The sequence below is a fragment of the Lipotes vexillifer genome, unplaced genomic scaffold (assembly GCF_000442215.2).
Source record: "Lipotes vexillifer unplaced genomic scaffold, Lipotes_vexillifer_v1.1 scaffold342, whole genome shotgun sequence".
In the NCBI taxonomy this organism is placed as follows: domain Eukaryota; kingdom Metazoa; phylum Chordata; class Mammalia; order Artiodactyla; family Lipotidae; genus Lipotes; species Lipotes vexillifer.
Window position 1 is genome coordinate 1,862,822 of NW_006786802.1, and position 17,151 is coordinate 1,879,972.

Genomic DNA, 17,151 nt, shown 5'->3' on the forward strand with positions numbered 1-17,151 from the left:
AAAGGCAGGTCCTCCTCCTCTCCAGCTGCATCTCCCTCACTCTCCCCTGTTTCTCTACTTGGGCCATAGTGGTCCTTTTTCTTCCTTGAACATCCCGCTCCAAGCACCTTCCAGCCTCGGCCCTTCGTCCCCCGCTGTTCCCTTTCCTGGGAAGCTCTTCCCCCGTTACCTTCATTCCCTGACCTCCTAATCCAAGCCACCCTTCCTCAGTCCCCAGGTACACTCTGGGTACCGCAAAAAAAAAAAAAAAAAAAAAAAAAAGAAGGGTTTGTGGGAGGGGAAGTCAGTAGCATCTTAGTGCAAAGGGATCTACCTCCTCAGATTACTTTTCTGAAGACAGCTGGGACTGAGGGACGCGGAAGCCTTACAGGAAGCAGTGGGGACCGCTGACTCAAGGTGGTCCCAGGAAAAGTCCTTTACTAGTCCACAGGGGAGGAGCAGGAACTGAGCTGTCAGCGTCCCCAGCAGCCCCTTTTTGTTTGTTTGTTTTTGCGGTACGCGGGCCTCTCACTGCCGTGGCCGCTCCCGTGGCGGGGCACAGGCTCCGGACGCGCAGGCTCAGCGGCCGTGGCTCACGGGCCCAGCCGCTCCGCGGCACGTGGGATCTTCCCGGACCGGGGCACGAACCCGCGTCCCCTGCGTCGGCGGGCGGACTCTCAACCTCTGCGGCACCAGGGAAGCCCCCCTTTTTTTAAAATCATCTCTTGCCCTTCCTCCTTCTACCCACCTGAAACTTCCTCAGAGAGTGTATGTAACCCTTAAATACAATGAGCTCATGCTTAGTGAAAGCCACCAGTTCTTCTGAGCAAATGTGATCTCACCTTTCGGATTCACTCCTGCAAGTGGCTTCTCCAGCCCCTGGCTCTTCCCCCACCTGCAGGACTCCGAGGACTCTCTCCACCTGGGCGCCCCCCAGGCCAGGGAAGCAGGCCCACCTGCTGGTGTGCAAGGAGAAAATAGCAGGACCTCTCTTGGTTTCTTATCTCATCCTTTCAGTATTTTTATTGTTTATGCATGTTTTATGATGTACGTGACCTATTAGTACAAGCAGTCCACAAATATAGCTCGATAGTAATACACATATATTGGGGTAAGCACTCAACATTATTATTCATTTCTACTCTAGGGATGCAAGCAAGCAGGTTTGGAGGGTGCTGACACGAAGGCGTAACGCCAGTCAGGTTCACAGTAAATGGTAATTGGGAGCAACGGGGGCCACAGAGGGTTCACGCCCTGCCTGGGAGGACGCTACCTAGCTCTTTACCATGCCAGGATGGAGGCCTAGGGCTGCCAGATGTTCTGAATTCTGAAGAGGATGCACACATTTTTATTTTACATGAAATCTCCCAATTTTTAAATATTGGCACCTAGTGAACTATGACAAGGAGCAGACGCGGGGGGGGGGTGGGGGTGGTGGTGAAATAAAACACTAGGCTAGATGGTCCCGAGGCTGCCAGCCGGTGACTTCCACGTGCCCTGCACTCCTTACCTACGTGATTTCATTTAATCTCTCCCACAACCCTGAGAGGCAGCGCTTCATCGTTTACTGACGGCGAGACTGAGGCTTAAAGACATCAGGGAATTCATCCAATGTCTACGAAGCGTCTCAAGATGAGGAAACCCCGCCTGCTTTGTGTGACGTGAACTCCCTGGGTTTGACTCCATGGGAATGAGCCCATACCTTGAACCAGCGAGATTCTGCTGGCGGGAGAGAGCCTGGTTCTCAGCGCACCTCTCAAGGGGCAAAAAAGCTCCTCAGCTTTCCAACTACTGCAAACAACTACAAAGAAGGTGACGGGCTGGGGAGAGGGGCTAACTATTCTCATGATTTCCAGGGTCACCAAAGGTCGGGAGCCAGGCCCAAAAGGGAGAGGTGGGTTCAGGGCATCACAAGACAAAACTGGCACCAAGATTGAGGAAGGGAGGGGAAAATGCCTACAGCAGGTCACTTACTGACATATAATACTACTAATATTTACTGGGTGTTTAAATATGTGTCAGAAATTGTTCTAAGTCTGCAGCTAAGTTATTTCATTTCATCTTCGCCTTATGAGTTGGTGCCTATAGTATCCCCATTATACAGATGAGAAAACCAAGGCACAGTAACACACCAAAAGTCACAAGCTACTGGGCATTTAGATCCAGGCACTCGAGAACCTAAGCCCAAGTTTAACCTCTTCATTGTCTCTCTGGTGCCCCCACATCATCAGGATGGGCACTAGGGTTCTTCAAGCCTCAATTCTACCCATCGTAATGTGCGAATGGGGGAATTATAAAACAACATGTAGTATGCTGGCTAAAATCAGGAAGCAATGTAAATAGGACTTTGTCTCTTTCACTAGATCAGGGAAACTTCCTAAAGACAGGATGTCAACTTTATTTTAATCTTCAACACTGCTCCATTCTTATGTGCAGAGTACAGGGCTCATAACCCAGGCTGTCCTAGAGAAGGGAAAGAGGCTACTCTTAAACGAGTCATTTCTCTTTTAATTTATTTTGCCTGTGGGGAGAGCAGCTACGGAGAACGGGAAAACAGAATCTCCCGCTCTCAAACTGTTGATAGAAGTGCTGTCTGGGAGGGCTTTCTACAATGATGAAAATGTTCTGTGTCCAATACAGCAGTCACTAGCCACACATGGCTACCAAGCACTTGAAATGTGGCTCGTGCAACTGAGGAACTGAATTTTTAATTACAATTAAAATGGAATTTAAATATAAGGAGCCCCATCTACCTAGTGGCTACCATACTGAACAGCATAGCCTCTGAAGGGTGTGGTGAGAAAATGGGCTAAATGTCTCTAAATTCTGTCTTCCCCTAGATGACCTGAGAGTCATCCCCTGCAGAGTCTCTGCAAAGGTTTGGGAAGGAGGAAAGTAGGTTAGGTTTTGCCACAGGCCAGGCTCACCTTGGTCGCTTCCCAGGCCTTGGGAGTGGAATGGCTCACATTAAGAATCCCAGTGGGGAATAGCTTTGGGGGTTGGAGGTTCTTGTTTCATACCAAATCACTATAACACTGTGTCACTTTTAAACATTTTAACATTCATGGGCTCCATTCCCTAGCTGTTTCCAACTGGGACCCAGGGTCTACAATCCCAAGGCCCAGTCTACCCATAATCCCCTTGCCTAAGCCCATGACACGGTTGAAGGAGAGAAGTCAAAAACAGCCTTTGCTCCTCCACCTAAGACTCGCGCTCCTTCTCTAGGGTTTGGCTTCCAGAAGCAGACCCCTGAGTTCGGAAATGATATCTGTGAGATCAAACGGCAGCGGCATTGAAGGATCATCCTTTTCCCAATACGGCCGGCACTCTGGCTTCTGATCCGCGGGTAGAGTTCGGGCAATTCGGGACTGGCACCTGAAAGAGTAAGAACAGGCAGCTTTAGCCCTGGGAGGAAATGCCTGGAAGACCCAAACTCATGGGCAACTTGGGGCGAGCTTGCCAAATGCCCCAATGACGATCCGCTATGATGGTGGTGATGATACACAAGGGTGAGTTTGGGCGGCAGAAAGCAGGTGTGTTTATAAGAAGGAAGAACTGTTCTTTATGGTGCTGGAACTTCTTTATTTTTTCCAACGCCCAGATCTGTATTACCAGATCTAATGGCTTTGTAGAAGCCAATCATCGGGGAAATTCAGTCACTCTGCCTTTAAAATGGTGAATTATTTTTTCATTATCTCGACTGTTATTTAAAGTGTGTGATTAAGCCATTATCAGATTTAAATGTTTGTGGGATTTCCATGTATTACTAGATTACTGGGAAAGATTAAATTGAATTTACTGCATTAAAACGTCCAAGAATAGATTAAACAATATTACAGACCGGGAGTGACTTTGGAGATCCCAGAGATTTACAAGTGTCCCAGCCTGCTGTGCTCAGAAAAAGGCACTCCAAGGAGAGACCGATTTATAAGGATATATGCAAACAGAGGTTAATAATCATTTCCACTGATGAATAGGTGGAGAAAACTTCCACAAAATTAAATTAAGAGGCTAGCAAGAGTGACTCCCTAAGGAAAACACTTAAATCACGGTTTTTATTAAATGGATTATTCATCAATAGTAGAGAAATGAATTATCATACGCAACGAAATTATAGCCTCGTAGGAAAAAAGCTGGGGCGACATCATCGCACCCTGGCAGGCATCTACCTTGCCGAAAGACCACAGCTTATTGGAAATTGGTCTGGGAAAACTCAGCGGCTTTGGCTTTATGTATCTGAAAAGTGAGGATCAGACAGAAGAAAACACAAATTGCAATAAGAAACGAACAGTTTCTCTACTCTCTTGGAGCACGTGGCGGTGACAGTGCATATGCACCAAAAAGAAATACTCTTTGAGTACATCTGGGAGAGTTGCGTGGTCCTTCCCCACCCCACCTGACCTTCTTGGCATCGTTCTCTAAATCAATTAAAAAGGGGTCCTACCCATCCTCTGTCTTCCGTGTAGGACTAACTATGATGAAGAGATCAAAGAACAGACCACCCTGGACCTATTTCCAAGCCTGATGGTCGAGCAGGCTCCTAACTTAAAGGACATCTCCTCTGGGGAATTATTAATGGTGAGGGGATCCCCACGGGAAAACATACTTCAACTTTACCCCTATTTTCTCGGGTGGTTAATTGCTATCCTGGCATCCTGTGCACTCAATCCGTCGTACATTACACATAACATTCCAATATATCTTCAGCTCTCCGCATCGGGCCCTGATAATAGCGTCTGTTAACATGCACTAAGTACTATTATGTAGCACATCACTTCATAAATAATAAGATTAGCTGACCTCAGGGCCCCAAGAAGAGTAATGTGTTTAAATGTTCTCATTATTTATTTAAAACAAGAATTAAAGCAACAGAAGCTGCTTCTGACAATCCTCTTAGCATAAATATTAAACTGTTTGCACTGATAAGCCCACACTGAACTGAAGAACAGAGGCACGTTCTGCACACTACTTAATAATAATAGGTGTTTGAGATGTTGCCCCTCACTGCAGTGGGTGCATCTCTGCAGTTCTAGAGACAGTCTCTAAATCACGTGAAAGGGCTGGGGGAAATTAATATTCAAGGGAAGCTGCGACTAATTACAAAGGAACTCTGCAAAGCTTTTTAAATTGTTCTTTCTCTCTGCCTCAGAATCAGAGGGTAAGGCTCAATTTACCAGGTAGGGAGAGCTATTCCAAATTGAGCATTTCCATCTCACGGCGGGTAAACGATCTGTGCACACACTACCCTGGTTGGCAGATTAAAGGGCTGTGATAAGTGTTGATCCACCTCGAATAGCACAAGGTTTGTCAAAAGTCAACAGAGATGCTCTTTCACCTGGCGGTGGGTTTTGCCCCCTCATTTTGAGAGAGTATTAAAAATGCTAACACCTGCTGCAGAAGTTCGCTTACGCTTGTATTGTACAAGCTTCCCAAGCCCACCCAGTTTTGTTTCGGGTGAGGCTGCTCTGATTTTCTACTGTTCTTCGCATGGAAGGACCGGCCGGTGTGGGCACTGCCTCCTTCTCAGGTGGGCCCTGAGAGGCCAGGAGCTGTGCGTACCCACTGCTTCCCTCTGGGCCAGAGCTAGAGCCCCTTGTTCGGTCTCTTCAGGGCCTTGATTCAGATCTTTCAAGATCACTTTAAAACTCTTCCTTTAATGCCCAGCGCTCCTCGCCAGTTTCTCAATGGTCACGACTGCGCCCCACAGAGGGCTTGCTGTTGAGGTGATGTATTCACCTGCAAGGAAACACAGTCGCCCCCAACTCAAAGCACGTCGTCCAATTCAACATCATGCCGGATGGTGGGACGGAAGGCGTATCTCCCTTTGGGTTTCAATCTCTCCTGCTCAATTCCCTCATCCTGCCTCTCTTCCATCTTCATTTCCTAAGATGCGGACGCACAGTGGTAAAGACGTTCTCCGGACACCAGGAGCTGCTGCTTCCCTGGGGCATGACATCTTGGGCAAGCTTCTCAACCTCACCAAGCCTCAGTTTCTTACTTGTCATGTGGGAATACTGATGATGGTGATGATGATGACAGTACGTTACTTATGGGCTTGCTGTGGGGGTTAAATGGATTAACACACGTGAAATACTTAGCACAGGGCCTGGCACATAGTGAGCCCTCAATAATTATTAAATACTATCGTTGCTCTCGTTGCTTCTATTACGAGCGCCAGTGACAATGGGAGATGCCAACAAGAGGGCTGCCTATTGTACCTGTGACTGTCCCCTCCCTTCAGCTAACTGATTGGGTGGCCTCTGGACTGGGGGAAGCTCTGGAGATCCAGAAGCAGCTCTTTCTGGCTTGAATCAGATTGAGCCTGTGGCTGAATCCTATCACAATGTGACATTCCAGGACGCTGAGGCTTATGTATTCAAGCTGCTACAATTCTCCAGTGACAGGCTAAGATGCTCAGATTCAGAAAAACTTAGCAGTTGCTCCTGAAGACCCAGAATTCATAAAAGGTGCTGTCGTTGGACTGTCTGAGTGGCAGTCGTTTCAGATTGACTTGGCATTTCTCGGAAATAAAGTTGGATTGTTTCTCAGCACACGTACTCTGTAGTTCTCGCCAAATCAAGGGGCCCTGAGTTCTCTTAGGAAATGTTTTAGGAGTCCTGATGGTGGTGGGCACTGGCTGTCTTGTGTCTTTTCCCAAGTTTCCCACAAAGAAGATTCTAAGTTTCCTGTGGGGAATCCATCCCATCCCTATGCTTGGCCACGTGGTTTCAGTGAGATTGGCTCCACCTCTACAGCCAGGGGACAGCCTTGACTAATTTAATCTAATCAGCACATCCTACTCTCCCAGCCACAGTGAGGAGGTTAGGGGAGGCACGTGACCCTCTCCAGGGCAAGATTGAGAGAGTAAATCAAAGGATTGTTCTGGGAACTAAGGGAAGAGACTTTCTTATCGCCTGGCCTGGGAACTATTAGGATGTGTGATCTGGAACCACCATAGTCATTTTGCTACCTTGCAGCAAGGGGCTGGGTCCTGGGTGATATGGTTTGAGTAGCTGGATTGAGTCTCACCTGAAGCCTGGTATGCTTAGACTTTTTCAGTTGCACGAGCTTGTTACTGTCTGAGTTAGGTTTTTCTGTCACTTGCAACCCAAAGAGTCCTGGCTGATATGCCGGCCATGCATCCCACCCCTCGGTGCCCTCCTGCCTTCTACAACATCCACTGCCGTGGCCCTGCCTGCCAGGTGCATGTTGATAGTCCTCTCTCCAAACTGAGATGCTGCTGATACAGTACAGTGTGTGCAGAGATCATGTGAAAGCATGAAATCCCCGGCTTTTGTTTTCGTTTCCAATAATATTTCCAGTGGGGACAAATTTCTACCCAGAAAATAAGAGTGCGCTGGTGTCATCCACACTGGCCTTTGTGCAAAAATAAGCCAGGGCTTCCCTGGTGGCGCAGTGGTTGAGAGTCCGCCTGCCGACGCAGGGGACACGGGTTCGTGCCCCGGTCCGGGAAGATCCCACATGCCGCGGAGCGGCTGGGCCCGTGAGCCATGGCCGCTGAGCCTGCGCGTCCGGAGCCTGTGCTCCGCAACGGGAGAGGCCACAACAGTGAGAGGCCCGCGTACCGCAAAAAACAAAACAAAACAGTTTTAATGACCAGAGCTGGATGACCTTTCTAAAGAAAGTTAAAAAAATTTCCCTAAAAATTTCCTTATCAAGGATAGCAGATCATTCTGAGCCCAGACAAACAGTAAGAAACTCAGCCAAACAGTAAGGAAGTTACAGTTTTCCCTTTCAACCTTGCGCTCTCTACTCCCCTCCTGAAGGGTTAACAAATAAAGTCAGATCTACTCAGAAAACCCTGTTCCTTTTATGCAGCATTGCAAGGGGAGCAATGGAAAATAATATGTGCTTCATCTCTCTCCCTCCCAAATTCACATTATTTCAATTCAAAGGACTCTAGCTACCCTCAAAACTCTTGCTACTTGGGAGTGGTTCTCCCTGAACGACCTAGTGACGTAACAGGAAGCAGCTGAAAGGTGTCCCGTTGGCTGGCCTGTCAGCCGACTGTCCAGAGGTTCCCCTCCTCTCGTCTCCCAGGTGTAACTCATGCAGGGCCCCACTGCCTGCTGATTCCCCCAGGGCTACACTTACATTTGGAGGATGAGGACCACAGCTACATTAGTGAACACTGGTCTCCATGCTGAAATTAACCACTTTAGCTAAAGTGTGTGTTAATTATGGGTATGCAAGTAGTCAATAAAAGGTTAATGCAAGAGCCAGAGAATAAATTTCTTCCCTTATTGCATCACTTCACAGACTAAATGACTAACATTATACTTTGTGTTTTTAATCAATAGGTTTTACAGTAATGTGCTGGCCATTGATTTTAAGAAAACATGTACGGTCTTCCTCCTCGTCCCTAAATTTTGCAACTAATAAAGAAGGACAGGTAACATTTCCATTACTCTTGATGAAATGATAAAGATTTTGGGAGAAATGGCTCCTGCTAAAAGATTCATTGGGATAAACAAGCGTTAAAAAAAAAAAAGTACAAAAAACTAGAACTTGATGGAGAAATATTACCAAGCACAGGCCATTGAGGAGACAAAAAAAACACAAACTCCTAAGAGAGAATTCTTTAATGTGAAAGAAGAGAGTAACTCCTGATTAAAATGAGTACATTCTGTGCATTGTTTAAGCATCCCGAAGAATCTTAATATGCAGCACTGATTTATTCAATTTTCACAATAACCTGAGAGAGATGGGGAGGTAGGTATCTGAACCACATTTGACGTGAGGGCTGCCTTTCCCCAGGTTAATCCAATGGCAGGTGGGAGAGAGGGGCTGCGCAGACCCTGGACATCTGGCTGGCTGCCCTTTCCACCACATTCCATCTTTCTCATGGATTCCCATTTGGACCAAAATGGGTGCTATCCCCTGATTACTTAGCTAGTCTTGCCAAATGTAGATATTCAGGAGATTCCAAACCATTTCCGGGGAAACAAAGGAGCAAAATGCTTTTTTTTTTCATGTTCCTGTGACAATAATTACAGCAAATGGCTGACAAAACTTCCCCTTCATTCTAATGACTCTGAGGTTCTCATAGCGTAAGCATCTATCATCTATAGAAGTAAAAGATACATCTTCCTCTCTTAAGAGCATAAATTACTTCTAATTATACAGTCATCCCCCAGTATTTTCAGGCGACTCGTGCCAGGACCCCCCGCTTGCATACCAAAATCCGTGGATGCTCAAATCCCTTCCAGTTGGCCCTCCGTATCCTTGGGTTCTGCATCCACAGACACAGAGGGCTGACTATATTTATTGAAAAAAAAAACCCATGTATAAGGGGACCTTCTTAGTTCAAATTTACTCGAGGGTCAACTGTATTCCTGGAGTGACCCTGAGAAAAATCTCCCAACCTCTTAGTTTCCTCAACTGTTACACAAAGTTCATGTTTCTCTGATTCACTGGACTTTGTGAAGATAAAAGTTAAATAATGTATATAAAAGCCCTTTAAAATATGTAGACTACTGCACAAATGTAGCCCTTTCGTATGTGCCACAAGTTCTATTTTTATTTTTATTTTTTTATTTTTTTTATTTTTTTATTTTTTATTTTTTTAATTACGCGGGCCTCTCACTGTTGTGGCCTCTCCCGTTGCGGAGCACAGGCTCCGGACGCGCAGGCTCAGCAGCCATGGCTCACGGGCCCAGCCGCTCCGCGGCATGTGGGATCCTCCCGGACCGGGGCACAAACCCGTGTCCCCTGCATCGGCAGGCGGACTCTCAACCACTGCGCCACCAGGGAAGCCCCCACAAGTTCTATTTTTAAAACACAGCAGATTAGGCAACTTTGGCTGGGGGCGTGTAATGCTTAAAAATAACTGTGAAAAAGAAAAGAATAAACTATGTGCATCCAGATAATGAAATAGCCCTTAAAAAGAATGCATTAAAAAAAAATAAGTGTGAAAGACATCACGCTTTTCTTTTTAAGATTTTTTTTTTTTTTTTTGATGTGGACCATTTTAAAAGTCTTTATTGAATTTGTTACAATATTGCTTCTGTTTTTTATGTTTTGGTTTTTTGGCCACGAGGCATGTGGGATCTTAGTTCCCTGGCCAGGGATCGAACCCACACTCCCTGCATTGGAAGGCGAAGTCTTAACCACTGGACCGCCAGGAAAGTCCCAAAAGACTCGAGCAATTTAGACTCACAACTTCATCAGAAAATATCCAGTCTTCTCCAAGTCAGAGTTTTTTTCTGGAATTTTCACTTACAGTGAGGAGTTGACTGTCATCCTGGTTCATGTCAAACAGAAGGCTGTTTTAGGGTATCAGCCACATCACAATACCTTCCCTCAAACGGTATAAACCAGCACCAAGGCTTAATTAAGAGGCTTCACTCAAGTAGAAAACCCTGATGTGATATCACATCAAATCTACATTTAACCTGCAAAACGCAACTGCCAGGACCAGCATGAAAAAAGTGGGAAATAATGATGTAAAGGGGCAACAATCTCAATGGCCTTCTATGCTTTGGAGGGAGCTCGAGACCAATGTGGGACCTGCATGTTCTCCGTTTTTAGTTTCTCTGGGCCCAGTAAAATCGCAGCATCTTGCCACACAGAGTTATTCCAGTGTTTAAAAGAGAAGTATTGGGGCTTCCCTGGTGGCACAGTGGTTAAGAATCTGCCTGCCAATGCAGGGGACACGAGTTCGAGCCCTGGTCCAGGAAAATCCCGCATGCCACGGAGCAACTAAGCCCGTGCGCCACAACTACTGAGCCCATGTGCTGCAACTACTGGAGCCCGTGTGCCTAGAGCCTGTGCTCCGCAACAAGAAGCCCATGCACCGCAACGAAGAGTAGCCCCCGCTCACCACAACTAGAGAAAACCCGCACGCAGCAATGAAGACACAATGCAGCCAAAAGTAAATAAATGTATAAAAAAAAAAGAGATAGAAGTATTTTTTCATATAACACGGGATCTAAATCCCTAATAGTACTTTATGTACCATTTAAGGGATTCCATGAATAATTCTGACTCTCCATGATATCTACATTAAACACCACATTTCAAATCTCGCTTTGAGTAAGAGGCTACTCCATTGTACTGTTTTTCATGGTCTCGCCAGGCTTTGTTCCAAATAATCTGTTTTAAGAGGTGAGGCGAGCATGCAGACCTGTTTATAATCATCTACCCTTGAGACTCTAAATGCTTTGAAAAGAGAAGAGTGAGTGAATGAATTTATAATTTGTCTTCTTGGACTTTGTGTTACTGCCATCATGGCTCTGTGGACAACTTGACAAAGAAAGAGCTGCCCTGTCATACGAATCACGATGGTCTACTTTGACTAAGCTGGTTGTATGAAATCAGCTTGCTTGATTTGTATAACTCAGTTTACCTACTGCAGAGCCACTAAGCAAAAGCAACTCCTGAGTGAGTTCCAACAAAGGACACTCTCACTTTCTCTTTCAAAGGCTTTTAACCTCTTGCCTCTGACTCACATGTTAATGTTCTCAGATCAGTAAAGTCAACACACATCAGAGTGAGGAAAAGCCACACTTTGGCCCATGGGTCAGCTTTTTTTGCGGGGGATGCGGTGGGTCAAGATACCTTTTTAGCAGGTAGTATTTTTTCAGCCATGACCACTTGAGAAGCTTGACTCGACTTAACTTCTGGTTATTTAAAAATCTACTTTTGGCTTCACATTTCAGGGAAGAAGGGAGTAAGCCTGATAGAAAAGCTTGCTTAGCTGCTCTAAAAGCCAAATATCCCCCAAATGCTTTCGAATACGAGGATAATGCCATTCAGCCATCTGGATAACCAGCCATTTTGCAAGAAATCATTGTGCTGCTCAGTATGGATAGATCTCAGTCAATCAATCAGCATGCTTATGGAGTACCTACTGTGAAGCTATACTGTTCCCTCATTGGGAGAAGGGAGTAGCACAGAGAACAGCCCAGGCCAAGCCCAGCTGCTGCAAATAACTGTGCTCTCCACATTTGTTTGGAACTCACCATTTTCCACGTAAATAATGGTTCTCATCGCTCCTAATTCTTCTCCTTAACACCAGTATTACCTATAATTTCTCTGAAATACAATATTAATATATTATATAGCCCAGTAGCCATGAATAGCAGGGTGTCTGGTTTTGTTTAAGGGAAATGAACATTTAGAGTTCCTGCTTGGGATCCAAGAAGGAATTCCCTTTGACCAGGGTTCCCTGTCCTCCTAATGGAAGCAGGGCTTTGTCCCACTCCAGGTCACCGCTAAGAGCTCCTCAGACCTGTGGCAAAGACCCCACCAGAGAAGAGAGGCCCCTGGGGTGAGGGGTAAGGTGCTCAGAGAGTACCTCCAAGGGGTCAAGAGATGAAGAGACAAGGTCACAAGACCTCTTACTGGTCTAAAAATCAGGGACACTTTTTGGTACCAGAATGGCTTGTAGGCATCTCTGTTCTTTCTTTCGGGGTCCAGGGGGATGCCATGCCCTTCTCCCTTCTACTGTACTATCTGCTGCCTTCTTTAGGGTTTCTTCCCAACCTGCTTAATTATACTGTGTAATCCTCACATCGCCTTACCGTTCTGCCCTTACAAGTTTTTCAGAGGTTTTTATTGCTATGGGAGATACTATAAAGCAATTCTCTCTCATGCCAATGCCTCCCTGATGACATCTCCTCTCAGACCAAAGGAATAGTAATAATGCTGATAGAAACATTAAAAATAGCCCATCATGTCTACTAAGTGTCAGGCACTGTATAAGTCTTCTAATTAAACGTATGTCCTCAAATGGAAAACGGAGGTCCAGAAGATTAAATAGCTTGTCCAAGATTTCACAGCTAAAGAAAGGATAGAGTCAGGATTTGCCAAAATTGTCTGATTCCTAATCTCAAGCTCTTTGTACTGCTCCAAAATACAGACATCAAGAGAATCAGTTTGGGTCCTGGTTATAAACAGTTTTCCAAAGGCACCTAGCCCCAAGCTAGACTCCCGGGAGGAGGGTCCTGTCCATGTGAATTTTCACACGTGACTCTTCAGACTGAGCCAGTTTGCGAAAACATGCACCATCTTAACCTACCACAAAGGACCACAAAGATGCTGAAGGTGGTATGTGGGTGGGTGGGGGGGACACGTGGGTGTCTTTGGGTCCACAGAGGACTCACATTAAACTCACCTCCATTTCAGAGGACACCAGGCTCAGGGTCAGTTCTTGTAGACCTGCAACTTGGCTCCCTAAGTAGGTAACTGGTGACTTCACAAGGTCTGGCACAGAGAACAGTACTCCTGGAGTCCCTCCCCCTACTTCAGGGACTCCAGCAGGCCCGTGGAACCACTTAACATTGGAGACTGCTTGGCCCAACACGGGGGTGTAAATCCAGGAGGTAAAGAGTTGAGAACAATTTTATCCCCAGGTTCATTTGTCAGCTTGTCAGTTACATAATGAGAGTGATGAATGGGCTACCTTGACAGCTGAACATTTAGGAGCTGCTGACCTTTGATCTCTGGTCACATGATAGGGTCATCTGAAACTTGCATGACTTCTACCTGGCCAAGGGTAACAATATAAAGGTCAAATCGGCTGGACGATTATATGAATCAAGTCTGAGGCAGCTTGGTTGGGAGTTTTAAGAGAGGCCGGGTTGGGTTCCCCAGCACACAAAGCTATGGAACCACTGCAGAAAGGTGCTCAACAAAAGATATACAATTTCAAAGCAGTCTAGAGTAACTTTCCTTGCAAGGGAATAGAATGAACTCATTATTTTTAAAGGGCAACAATGAAAACAAACACTTTGGAAGAAAATATATTCTGCCAGTGCCTCTGCCATTGGGAGGGAAGCATACAGGCATATGACTTAATGAGTAATATTAATGCTATACCTGCAACATGGCAGAAGGTCCAATTTGATGCAATTATTGGAACAAAATCCCCACTGGGTAGTATCAAGCCCTCCTTTCAGCCATAGAATACGGTCTCTCCTCCATCCTCTGTCAGCACAGTACCCCACAAAGGACCATGATTGACAAAAGATAACCCTTTCCAAATTTCGTGACTTCCCTGTTGCTTGAAACTTAAGCAAAGTTTGCACGGGACAGTCTCAAACTTCAGAAAGATTCCAGAATAGCTTACAATCAGAAATTCAAGGCAGCTGTGATTTTCAGATGCACTAAAACATTTAAAAAAATGTTTCTTCTTGCAAACCTGAAGACTTTTGCTTTTTGATTACTTGGTTCAATTCCATTTACTCAGAATCAGATAACAGTGGTCACAGAGGTAACGAATACGGTTATGAAAATGAAAGCTAAGAGGCCAACGCCATCGATTTCCAGAATCCAGAAACTTCATAACCCATGAAAGAAACAGACATTACAGAGAAATCTGATTTACATCAAGAGCTGGTTTTCTACAAAGGATTTTCCCCTGCAAAGTCAAAGACCGATGGACAAACTTCCATTGGAGCAAAATCCATTCCTACTCTTGAGAGACGAGCAAAGCAAAGGACAGTGGCTTACAGAATAAAAGGCCGGCTGTTCTGACTTTGGAACGCTCATTTGAGTTGTAAGCTGTGAAATAAATTTGAGTCGATGGTCCTCCCATCTGCTCACCTGTCAGTCTATTTCCACTGTGCTGCTGTTTTTAGAAATACTTCCAAGTAACCTGCTTAATTGGTTTTTGGATGCTGGGGAAGCATCTCCCAAGTTTATTTTAACCTTATAGGAAGCTACTGGGCCTTTGTTTCTTTTCTCTCCTTTAAGAACATTCACTAATAGGTCAAGAGCACTTACATAGAACACTTGGTGGAGCCGCAAACCAACGGTGTGGGGGGCAGTCCAAATGAGGAATTAGAGAGAAAATGGTGGGTCAAAGCAGAATGTCAATTGATCAAGGGCATTCCAGTCTTCTGAAGAATTTCTGCTTCGCACCCGTTTAAAAGCCGAGTCCAAGTTAAAATTCTTACAATAGTCCATGAGCTGCTTTGTGACCTACAGATTTCCCCCCCCCGGGTCATCCCCCATCCTCTGGCCTCTCCTTTCGCTTGTCCCATTACTCACTTTGCTCCAGTCGTATTGGCTGATTTGCTCTTCCTTGAACAGGCGAAGGATACTCTCAGGTATTCCAGAGCGCTCGAATACCTGCTGTTTCTTCAGCCTTGAACACTCTTCCCCTAAGATATCCATGTGGCTCACTCCCCTGTTACTTCAGGTCACCACTTAAACATGATCCAATCAGTAAGGCCTTCCTTGACTATCCTACGTTAAGACAGCAGCATCTCCACTTCCTACCTACCCAACCCAGCACTCCCCACTCCCCATCTTCTTTTCCTGCCCCCACAACACTTGATACCATCTAGGGTGTGTGTGTGTGTGTGTGTGTGTGTGTGTGTGTGTGAGTGTGTGTTAGATAAGCTCCCTGAAGGCGGGGATCTCTGATGTACTCACTGCTATATCCTCCAAGCCTAGAGTCTGCCCCATTGTAGCCACAGTAAATACGGTGCGATGCACAGATGACTGAAAGCAGCTTGCGTCTGAACTTCCAACTGTGCCTTCCTTAAGGCAGGACTAATCTCTCTGCAATATCACCAATTTTATGATAACGACAGTAAATGCACAAGGCACAACCAAAGGAGAAATCATAACAATATCTCATCCATGGACAAAGAGGATGAGATGGCAGGAAGAAAATTGGTCTGGGAATTCAAGACCCAGCTCCACCACTACCCTATCCTGTGACCTTGGGCAAAACCTGGACTTTCTGGCCATCGGTACTCAGATCTGTAAAATGAAAGGTTGGGTTAGACAACCCCTGAGGTTCTTCCCATCTTTAAAAAACTGGGATTTTACATATAAATATTATGGTTTACCTTCACATACCTTATCTCATGTGACCCTCACTACTAGGGTAGGAAATAAAGGTGCTGTCCCAGTTGGGGAGATTAGGACGTGCAGGCCTTGCTCCTGGCCACATGGCTGCTAAGACACGTAGCTGGGACTAAAACTTAGGTCATTTGCTAGTTCAGCATTTTTCACTGTTACTCTGATCCAAAAAGTATTTTTGCAGGCAAGTTCTTATCCCCTCAAGGTAACATATGTGTATCATGGACCCCTCTGGGCACTATTCCACCCTAGCCCAAGAATCCTTGGATTCTCTAAGCTGCCATTTCAAGATTAGAGATAATAAATGGCTCCATCTGCCTATGGATGTTTTATGATAGGAATAAAACTATATTTTAGTGTAGCTCTTTGGTAGAAGGGCAAGAAGTCAAAGCAACTGTAGCATCAGGATTGCTACGCTAACAAGGTCGCTGAACTCCAAAGATGTCAGAAACTTCCTCGTCTTAAAGCCAAAGCAAATCTGCATTTTATACCCCTGGGAAGTGAATGATGCTGTTTCTGCAGCTAACATTTAGAAATTAAAATTGCTTTAACCCACATAAATATCTATGCTGCTGGGTTCAGTGATCAAGAAGGAGGAAAACTCAATAAACTATAATGGAAAAGAATTTTAAAAATATATAGGGACTTCTCTGGTGGTGCAGTGGTTAAGACCCCGCCTGCCAATGCAGGGGACACGGGTTCTAGCCCTGGTCCGGGAAGATCCCACATGCCGCGGAGCAACTAAGCCCGTGTACCACGACTACTGAGCCGGCGCTCTAGAGCCCGCAAGCCACAACCACTGAGCCCATGCACTGCAACCACTGAAGCCCACGCACCTAGAGCCCATGCTCCGCAACAAGAGAAGCCACTGCAGTGAGAAGCCTGCGCAACGCAAGGAAGAGTAGCCTCCGCTCGCTCCAACTAGAGAAAGCCGGTGTGCAGCAACGAAGACCCAACACAGCCAAAAAAAAAAGGATATACACATATATACGTGTATAACCGAATCACTTTGCTCTACACCTGAAACATCCAGGACCCAGGCTGCTGCATCTATTTTTTTGTTTTGCCATCCTTAGCTCATGGCTGCCATCCTTGAGGTCACCTTATGGTCCAGGTGTTCTAGCCACCATATCTGGTTTCCCAGGCAGGAGCGGGAGAAAGGAGAGAGGCGTAAAACATACCCTTACCTCCTCTTTCTAAGCAAGACAGCCAACCAACCTCCACCTCCGTGTCACTGACTAGAACTCAGTCCCTGGGCTGCAAAAGAGGCTGAGAAGTGTAGGGGTTTTTTTGTTTGTTTGTTTGTTTTTCGGGTTTTTTTTTTTTTTTTTACAG

General features: G+C 45.8%; 1 protein-coding gene across 2 annotated transcripts in view; it reads right to left on the minus strand.

Moving 5' to 3' along the window:
- Positions 1 to 2,678: 2,678 nt before the first annotated feature.
- FTO (FTO alpha-ketoglutarate dependent dioxygenase) overlaps positions 2,679 to 17,151 on the minus strand; it is a 395,242-nt gene continuing 380,769 nt past the window's right edge. For both annotated transcript variants that reach the window (XM_007459455.1, XM_007459456.1), the window contains exon 9: positions 2,679 to 3,354. In XM_007459455.1, coding sequence (XP_007459517.1) covers positions 3,201 to 3,354 — 154 coding nt within the window. In that variant the 3' untranslated portion in view covers positions 2,679 to 3,200. The remainder of the gene's footprint in view (positions 3,355 to 17,151) is intronic.